The following is a 9,748-nucleotide window of genomic DNA, read 5'->3' on the forward strand; positions in this document are numbered from 1 at the left end:
TGAAGCGTCCACAGGAGCTTTAGTTTTGTCCCTGAGTTCACTTGTTTATTTTTTTACATTAAAATCAGGACACACATGAGACCACGTGGATGTGAAGCGGCACGCTCCGTTATGTTCACCATCATCAGAGTGAAGAAGTAACCCGGAGGTGCAGACGAACTGATTCCTGTTGGTTTGAACATCTTCTCTTGTCTTTCCTCCAGCAGCGTCCAGCCGGCCGCCCGCTCCATCTTCTCGTCCCCTGACGCTCAGGGCCCCTCTCTGGGCTCCTGTCAGCCCCACACACACATCATGTTCCTGAAGACCCACAAGACGGCCAGCAGCACCGTGCTCAACATGCTGTACCGCTTCGGGGAGGAGAGGGACCTCCGCTTCGCCCTGCCGCTCGGCTACCAGCTGGGCTACCCGCTGCCCTTCAACGCTCACAGGGTGAAGGGATACCGAGGGCCCCGGGCTGTCGAGTTCCACATCATGGGAAACCACATGAGGTTCAACAAGCCCGAGGTGAGCTGTGATCATGTGTAGTGAGAAGAATCTAATCTGTAAGAGAGAAACTATATATGTAACTCTGACCCCTAGTGGTTAAAATGGATACTGTAGTCCAGATTCTAAATACTGAAGGACCAATCAGAGAGCTGCTCTCTTCCTGTGTGATCATGAAGGAAACCTGCTGTGTTGAAGCTTCTCTGACAACAATGCAGCAGCCAGTATGTCCTCCTTCTAACTTTAGATTCTGCTCCTGAATGCTCTGGATTTGATTGGACCAGAGAAGGTAGGCGGGGCTTTGAAGGCCGTTTTGGACACCCCTGGGTTTGCCAGATATGAGAGCAGTTATCAGGTGAACAGGTGTTGCAGCGATGGAAGCGGGCAGTGGAACTGCTTCAGATAGAAGTGATTGTACCCGAGCTAAAAAGCCTCTGCATGTTTCTAATAAGCTCCAGCAGCAGAAAGCTGCTCAAACTAGGATCAATGTTGGAGATGAAACATGGAGAGAGGTTAGAACGCAGAAAGCTTTACAGACCCATGCAGAGCTGGCTAAACACTGAAGCTACAGTGTCCACCACATGCAGAGCTGGCTAAACACTGAAGCTACAGTGTCCACCACATGCAGAGCTGGCTAAACACTGAAGCTACAGTGTCCACCACATGCAGAGCTGGCTAAACACTGAAGCTACAGTGTCCACCACATGCAGAGCTGGCTAAACACTGAAGCTACAGTGTCCACTACATGCAGAGCTGGCTAAACACTGAAGCTACAGTGTCCACCACATGCAGAGCTGGCTAAACACTGAAGCTACAGTGTCCACCACATGCAGAGCTGGCTAAACACTGAAGCTACAGTGTCTCTACATGCAGAGCTGGCTAAACACTGAAGCTACAGTGTCCACCACATGCAGAGCTGGCTAAACACTGAAGCTACAGTGTCCACCACATGCAGAGCTGGCTAAACACTGAAGCTACAGTGTCTCTACATGCAGAGCTGGCTAAACACTGAAGCTACAGTGTCCACCACATGCAGAGCTGGCTAAACACTGAAGCTACAGTGTCCACCACATGCTGAGCTGGCTAAACACTGAAGCTACAGTGTCCACCACATGCAGAGCTGGCTAAACACTGAAGCTACAGTGTGCACCACATGCAGAGCTGGCTAAACACTGAAGCTACAGTGTCCACCACATGCAGAGCTGGCTAAACACTGAAGCTACAGTGTCCACCACATGCAGAGCTGGCTAAACACTGAAGCTACAGTGTCTCTACATGCAGAGCTGGCTAAACACTGAAGCTACAGTGTCCACCACATGCAGAGCTGGCTAAACACTGAAGCTACAGTGTCCACCACATGCAGAGCTGGCTAAACACTGAAGCTACAGTGTCTCTACGTGCAGAGCTGGCTAAACACTGAAGCTACAGTGTCCACCACATGCAGAGCTGGCTAAACACTGAAGCTACAGTGTCCACCACATGCTGAGCTGGCTAAACACTGAAGCTACAGTGTCCACCACATGCAGAGCTGGCTAAACACTGAAGCTACAGTGTGCACCACATGCAGAGCTGGCTAAACACTGAAGCTACAGTGTCCACCACATGCAGAGCTGGCTAAACACTGAAGCTACAGTGTCCACCACATGCAGAGCTGGCTAAACACTGAAGCTACAGTGTCCACCACATGCAGAGCTGGCTAAACACTGAAGCTACAGTGTTCACCACATGCTGACCTGTGTGAGAGGAGGGGGGGAGACAGCTCTCTGTGATGATTAGAGTTTAGACTGCAGTACTCATTTTAAACACTAGGGGCGGAGCCACATACTGCAGTACTCATTTTAAACACTAGGGGGAGTTACTGCTCCTTTAAAAGAACATTGAACAGGTTTTTAGTTTTTAGTCAGGTCAGCAGGATGGAACCGTGTGATCAGGAGAAGCTGTGATGTGTTGACGCTCTTCTTGTTTGCTGTCTCTCAGGTGGAGAAGGTGATGCCTGCTGACACCTTCTACTTCTCCATCGTCAGAGACCCGGTGGCGCTCGCTGAGTCTTCCTTCGCTTATTACAAAGAAGTTGCTCCGGCCTTCAGGAAAGCTAAAGGTTTGGGCGACTTTGCGAACGACCCCAGAAAATACTACGACCCTCGTCTCCGTAACAACCACTACGCCCGCAACCTGCTGTGGTTCGACTTCGGCATGGACCACAACGCCAACTTCTCTGTGGCGTTGGCTCAGCGAGGGAAGGCCATGATCCAGCGTGCCTTCAAGCTCATTCTGGTCTCGGAGTACTTCGACCAGTCCATGATCCTGCTCAGGCACGCGCTCTGCTGGCCGCTGGACGCCGTCGTCTCCTTCAGCTTGAACGCCCGGCAGCAGAAGCCCAGCAGCGCTGGGGGGATCGGAGGGAGCTGGGTGGGTAAAGCGGCGGCGGCGGCGGCAGCGGGCGTTGGCGGCAGAGCAGGACGTCTACCAGCGAAGTCAGTGCCCAACCTGTCGCTGACGGAGGATCAGCGCGAGAAGCTGCGTCAGTGGAACGCCCTGGACTGGTACTTATACAAAGCCTTCAACCAGACCTTCTGGGAGGAGATCCAGAAGTTTGGCCACGCCCAGATGGAGCAGGAAGTGGCTCTCCTCAGGACGCGGCGGGACGACCTGGCCCGGGTTTGTCTCAGGGACGGAGGGAAGCCTGTGGAGGCGCAGAGGATCCGAGACCGAAACATCCGACCGTTCCAGAGCGGGTTAGTGAAAATCCTGGGCTACGAGCTGCACCCGGGACTCGACAACGCCACCAGGACGGCGTGCCTGAGGATGATCCGCCCGGAGATCCAGTACAAAGACGTGCTGGATTTTAAACAGTTCCCCCGTGTGGCAGCGGCGGCGGCGCCCGCCCCAGCTCAGGCGGGGCAGCAGGGCGGCGTCGCAGCCGGTGGATCTTTTTTACGAGCGGACTCGTCCAGGACAGCAGAGAGGGCGGCGGGAGGGGGGCGGACCATGGAGGAGGGGGGGCGGGACTGGGACGGGAGCCGTTTGAAAAAAACCAACCAGACTCTGACAGAAGGAAGAGCGCCGCGCGGCAGATAGTCGGAACACTCCTCCTCTTCCTCCTCCTCTTCTTCTTCTCTGCTTGTGTTTCTTACAGACCGCCTCCTCACTCTGTCACGTGACCTCCGAGCTGCTGACACGCACCCGCAGGGCGACCTCCCGCGTGTGCGCACCTTCAGCTTCTGTTTGTCTGTTCTCCATCCACAGCTTCAAAGACATGTTCAGACCTGAGTCCAGACCTCATAGACCTGAGTCCAGACCTCATAGACCTGAGTCCAGACTTCATAGACCTGAGTCCAGACCTCATAGACCTGAGTCCAGACCTCATAGACCTGAGTCCAGACCTCTCTGAGCTGAGTCCAGACCTCTCTGACCTGAGTCCAGACCTCTCTGACCTGAGTCCAGACCTCTCTGACCTGAGTCCAGACCTCTCAGACCTGAGTCCAGACCTCATAGACCTGAGTCCAGACCTCTCAGACCTGAGTCCAGACTTCTCTGACCTGAGTCCAGACCTCTCTGACCTGAGTCCAGACCTCTCAGACCTGAGTCCAGACCTGAGTCCAGACCTCTCAGACCTAAATCCAGACCTCTCTGACCTGAGTCCAGACCTCATAGACCTGAGTCCAGACCTCATAGACCTGAGTCCAGACCTCTCAGACCTGAGTCCAGACTTCTCTGACCTGAGTCCAGACCTCTCTGACCTGAGTCCAGACCTCTCAGACCTGAGTCCAGACTTCTCTGACATGAGTCCAGACCTCTCTGACCTGAGTCCAGACCTCTCAGACCTGAGTCAGACCTGAGTCCAGGCCTCTCAGACCTGAATCCAGACCTCTCAGACCTGAATCCAGACCTCTCAGACCTGAATCCAGACCTCTCAGACCTGAGTCCAGACTTCTCTGACATGAGTCCAGACCTCTCTGACCTGAGTCCAGACCTCTCAGACCTGAGTCAGACCTGAGTCCAGACCTCTCAGACCTGAATCCAGACCTCTCTGACCTGAGTCCAGACTTCTCTGACCTGAGTCCAGACCTCTCAGATCTGAGTCCAGACCTGAGTCCAGACTTCTCTGACCTGAGTCCAGATTAATAAATCAAAGTAGATGAAATAACTGGTGACTGTCAGCAGGAAACGACCTGAAGCGTTGATGAACTTCTCGTCAGCTGTTGGATGGAGATGGAGACGCCTGTCTCGCTCTGAGCTCCTTGTTGTGTCTGACTGGTTTGTCTGCTGTGTACTCAGGGAGGGCAGCGAGCGCTCTGATTGGTCAGTGTTCCACAGGGAGGATGACGGGAGGAAGGTTGATCTTCCATGACAGTCTCATCATTCTTCAATTCTAAACACTTTATTTGTCCCCGTGGGGAAACTCATGCAGCTCGTGTGCAGCTCGCCATGCGGCTCACAGACGGAGCTCTTCTTCTGTGGTTTTCGCTCTCCGCTGACACTCACCACATATTTCCTGTCTGGACCAAAAATAGGCTGAGGTCTGGTCCTGAGTGGAGAAACCATTGTTAGAGAGGAATGTGTGAGCGTAAACATGTGGAGACGGCGTGCAGACGTTTGTGTCAGGCTTCATCATGGTAGAGAGAGAGGGGGGGGGGGGGGGGAGAGGGAGAGAGAGACAGAGAGAGAGGGGGGGGGAGAGACAGAGAGAGAGAGAGGGGGAGGGGGAGAGAGACAGAGAGAGAGAGAGAGAGAAGGGGTCGAGGGGGGAGGGGCCTCAGCCTTCTTACATGAAACAGCAGGCCCTGACGTATGAAGTCCACCTTGGATGATTGAAAGAGGACCTGATGGACCTGATGCTGCCTCGGCCTCAGCATGTCAGCACACTTTACAAACAGTGTCCGAGTGTAGCGAGCCGGAGCGCTCACACTGACCAGACAAACTGTAGGGTTGCAGCGTGCTCGGGTACGGATGGTCAGTGTGACCGCGCCCTCAAACCGTGTGAACCAATGAGAGGCTGCTCATCCTTCCTCCTCTTCGGTCACTCAGTTTATGGGAAACTGTGCAGACATGTCAACCCTGGCTCAGCGTCCAGGTCCGTCCGCTCGGCGTCCTCGGGTTCAGGCCCAGAACAAAGGTCTGGAAACAGCTCTCAGTGTGTTGGAGAGCTCTCGTTGTGTCTCTGGAAACGTTGAACTTTTGACGCTGAGAGCCACAAACAAAGCGTCTCTCACAGCGAGCAGCGGAGTGTGTGCGGTGTGAAGAGTGTCTCCTTACAGCCGTCGGCCTGTCGGGGGGGATTGGGTGTTGGGCTTTGTGTTTGGATGGCTGCCTCCTCTGTTTGCTCAGATGAAAGGGAGACTGTTCAGCAGCTCGGAGAGTCAAAGAGAGAGAGAGAGAGACAAAGACTTAACAAAGATGTAAGGGACAAACATGGCTGCATTCATGCTCCGTCGTCTTTCAGGGAAACGTGAGATCTGTGAACCGCTGACTCACTGAAAATCAAACTGCACGTTGACGTATGAAGCAAAGTAATCCAAACGTCCATGAACCCTAAAATCATCCCTTAAATTGACCTTTGACCTGCAGATGGTCAAACATTGACCCAGCAGACCGAGCGTCTGAGTTCACTCACCAGAACCGTAGCCCCGTTTCCACTCAGCAGTCCGGTACGGATCAGTACAGTTTGGTTCGATTAAGCCCGATCCCGTTTGTGTTTCCACAGCCAAACGTGTCCTATTTGGTTGGTGGCGTGTAAGCCAGATGACAATAGCCGCTATGTAAATAGCGTCATATGATAACAGCTAACCGCTAACTAATGAATTCAACAAAGGAGAAAAACGCTCCACAAACCAAACCAACGCTGGAGACATCCAGCAGTTCATCTCCTCTGTCACTGTCATGTGACTCTTTATTACAAGAACTCAATCCAGCTTTGTTTCAGAGAAGGCTGTGAGCGGCGAGGACAAATACACACGCTAACAATCAATGCTTTAAACACGCCCACCACCTAACACAGGAAGTGACCATTCTTTCAACCAATCAGAGGACTGCAGTGTTTAGCTCCACCTTTTCGGGTCGGCTCGACATTCTTGGCCCCCCAACGGAAGGGTCCCAAAAAGTGGGACGTTACGGATCGGTTATTTGGGAATCTTTCCCGGGATTAGTGTATGGAAACGCTGCAAAATGCGCGCCAAACCAAGACGAACCGAGCCGGACCGCTCAGTGGAAACGGGGCTCTTGTTGCAGATGCTAAAAGGTAGCTTCAAACTAGCATGACAGGGCCCCTGAAAAAGACCGAACCCACTTCAAACCGCTTTTAAAGGGCGCCTTCATACAGACGTGAGCGGCTCCAGGACGCCAAGTTCCCTGGACAAAAAGGTCACACACCTTGTTACAGCTGCGTTAAACTGTCTCTTAAAGACGTCTGATAAAAAGAACTTGAAACCGTCCTGACCGCGTGTTAGCAGGAACAACTCTGCGGCTTAAAGCGCGATGGAGGAATTGACTTAAAACAGTCTCTCACACGATTAAAGAAGGCCTTTTAAATGTGACAGAAACTCAACGTTAGGCAGAACCTTGAGACAGACCGATCCAAGGAAGACACTTCCTAAATTAGCAGCTTCACGCTACCTCAGAGAAGCTGCTAACCGTTAGCTCATATCTGACCTCAAGTTGAAAACTCAAAGAAGACATGATTGGTGGAGACCACGGTCGCAGTTTGAATGTGATATCATCCTTTTGATTTGGTAACAAAAGTGAAACCATTAAAGGAAGAATGTGCGACTTTTTGATCCAGTAGATGTCGCCCTTGAGCTACAGCATGAAACCAAAACAAACTGCTGTTAGGCCACGCCCCTTCTATACTGAAGACTCCTCCCTCCTCCAGAAACACGCCTTCAACCCCCCCTCACTCATGTTCATGGAAAGGAGTCAACCGCAAATATCGGATACATTGTCCCCGCCATCACCTGTGTCCTACGTTGTTGTTAGCATGCTAATGTTAGCGCTCTTTCGTTAGCTGGTAGCTTCCTGTAAACTGACACAGAATGATCTAAAAACCCTTCATCCAATAATCAGTGAGTATGTTCTTCTTCTGTCGTCCATGCACGTCGCACATTCTTCCTTTAAAGTCACGTGAAGTTTGAGATGTCAAATGTGAAAAATGTGAAGGTACTTTTTGTTTTTGGACGAATGACATTTGTTAAAGTAAACGTACATGACAAACATCTGAAGACGTGTTTTAAGGTTTTCTTTTGGTTGTTTTAAATTTTTTGAATGATTCAGAATCATGTGTGAAATATTGAAAGTCATGTTGAAATTTAAAGGTTACATTTGTTGTTGGACACCATATCTGAATTACACCACACTCCTCTTGAATTACATGTTTAAAATTTGATGGTTATACTTTTATGGGAGCAGTAACTCCGCCCCCTAGTGTTTAAAAAGAGGTACTGCAGTCTAAGCTCTAATCATCACAGAGAGCTGTCTCCGCCCCCTCCTCTCACACAGGTCAGCATGTGGTGGACACTGTAGCTTCAGTGTTTAGCCAGCTCTGCATGTGGTGGACACTGTAGCTTCAGTGTTTAGCCAGCTCTACATGTGGTGGACACTGTAGCTTCAGTGTTTAGCCAGCTCTACATGTGGTGGACACTGTAACTTCAGTGTTTAGCCAGCTCTCCATGTTGAGACACTGTAGCTTCAGTGTTTAGCCAGCTCTGCATGTGGTGGACACTGTAGCTTCAGTGTTTAGCCAGCTCTGCATGTGGTGGACACTGTAGCTTCAGTGTTTAGCCAGCTCTGCATGGGTCTGTAAAGCTTTCTGCGTTCTAACCTCTCTCCATGTTTCATCTCCAACATTGATCCTAGTTTGAGCAGCTTTCTGCTGCTGGAGCTTATTAGAAACATGCAGAGGCTTTTTAGCTCGGGTACAATCACTTCTATCTGAAGCAGTTCCACTGCCCGCTTCCATCGCTGCAACACCTGTTCACCTGATAACTGCTCTCATATCTGGCAAACCCAGGGGCGTCCAAAACGGCCTTCAAAGCCCCGCCTACCTTCTCTGGTCCAATCAGATCCAGAGCATTCAGGAGCAGAATCTACAGTTAGAAGGAGGACATACTGGCTGCTGCATTGTTGTCAGAGAAGCTTCAACACAGCAGGTTTCCTTCATGATCACACAGGGAGAGAGCAGCTCTCTGATTGGTCCTTTTAAGGCACATGAGGATCCAGACCTCCAGCATGTAATCTTTATAGCAAGACATGACCCCTCAATGATTTGGTTTTTGTACGAATGATTAACAGAAGTAAATGCATTTCAAGAAAACCAGATTGTGATAAATGATTTACTGTGTCACAGAGTCTTCAATATGAGGCTTCAGTGTGAGCCTCTTTTAAAGACTTGTTTCTAACTCGTATAGTAACGTGTGTTCAGAGTCACAAACACAGAATCATCTGTGAAATCTCAGTCAGTGTCCCCCTCAAACCTGATCAGTTTTTATTCTTCCAGGAGGACGTGGTCAAAGCGTGTTTCTGCTCCGGTACTGTGACTCTTCGTAGCGTGTTCCTTGTGTATGTCGTATGTTTACACGCTGTGTTTCAGAATATCAGGTCCATCTTGTGTGTGTGTGTGTGTCAGTCTTCACACTCTGTGGTTTCAATCGCTCTCATGCACGCTTCATTCAGACGGCCTCCATGTCTTCTCCGCTCCGCTGGTCATCAGTGACACGACGCATCTGAAAGCATCCCGAGCTGTTACAGGCTCGGCTGGAGGCAGGTCTGAGAGTTTGTTCACAGAGCGCCTCTCAGCTCTGGATTGGATTTTACTTGAAACTGTGTTTTTTTGTTGAGTTTGTAGCAGGTCGCACCGCTTGTGTGCTTCCTCTCAGCTGGTTTCTTTTCTTGTTCTGAATAAAAAGCAACAGTTCTTAAACTGCAACAACTCGTCTTCTTCATTTTTCATACGTTGGTCACCAACAGCACAGGAGGTGTGTTACAGCCAATTTATTTTGATATTCAGAGAGATGTGGAGTGTTTGTTTGGTGAGTTATGTTTTCACAGACTTACAAACTGATACAGATGATGGATTTTCTGAATTCCTTTTTCAGAGAACACAGGTTATTAATTTCTATCAGGACCTAAAGACAGTTTCAATCAGAATCTTAAAAAGTGGATCTGGAGGAAATGACTATTGGCATAATTAATTATTAATGTCTAAGAATCATTGTTTGATTCATTTGATTATTGTTTGATTTGTTGTTTGATTTGTTGTTTTCCGGTCAGTTTG

The 9,748-nt window shown here is 50.3% G+C and overlaps 2 protein-coding genes across 3 annotated transcripts in view; both read left to right on the top strand.

Moving 5' to 3' along the window:
- The first annotated feature begins 207 nt into the window (after positions 1-207).
- gal3st4 (galactose-3-O-sulfotransferase 4) lies at positions 208-3,853 on the top strand. The gene is made up of 2 exons (XM_079373383.1): positions 208-504; positions 2,461-3,853. The coding sequence occupies exons 1-2, from the start codon at positions 292-294 to the stop codon at positions 3,559-3,561; spliced, it is 1,314 nt and encodes a 437-aa protein (XP_079229509.1). The 5' UTR covers positions 208-291; the 3' UTR covers positions 3,562-3,853.
- A 5,869-nt stretch (positions 3,854-9,722) lies between these two features.
- The window catches only part of trappc14 (trafficking protein particle complex subunit 14), a 9,762-nt gene continuing 9,736 nt past the window's right edge, over positions 9,723-9,748 (top strand). The window contains exon 1 of one of the 2 annotated variants that reach the window (XM_079373382.1): positions 9,723-9,748. This exon is cut by the window's right edge and continues 525 nt beyond it. The gene's annotated coding sequence lies outside the window, so the exon portion shown is untranslated. The other variant, XM_079373381.1, reaches the window with a different exon arrangement.

This window comes from Symphodus melops (assembly GCF_947650265.1).
Source record: "Symphodus melops genome assembly, contig: SUPER_20_unloc_2, whole genome shotgun sequence".
Lineage (NCBI taxonomy): Eukaryota > Metazoa > Chordata > Actinopteri > Labriformes > Labridae > Symphodus > Symphodus melops.

Excerpts from the sequence above, each read along its gene's own strand:
- gal3st4 (XM_079373383.1), top strand. The coding sequence starts at position 292 with ATGTTCCTGAAGACCCACAAGACGGCCAGCAGCACCGTGCTCAACATG. Across the intron at positions 505-2,460 it reads TGAGGTTCAACAAGCCCGAG|GTGGAGAAGGTGATGCCTGC; the intron begins GTGAGCTGTGAT and ends GCTGTCTCTCAG.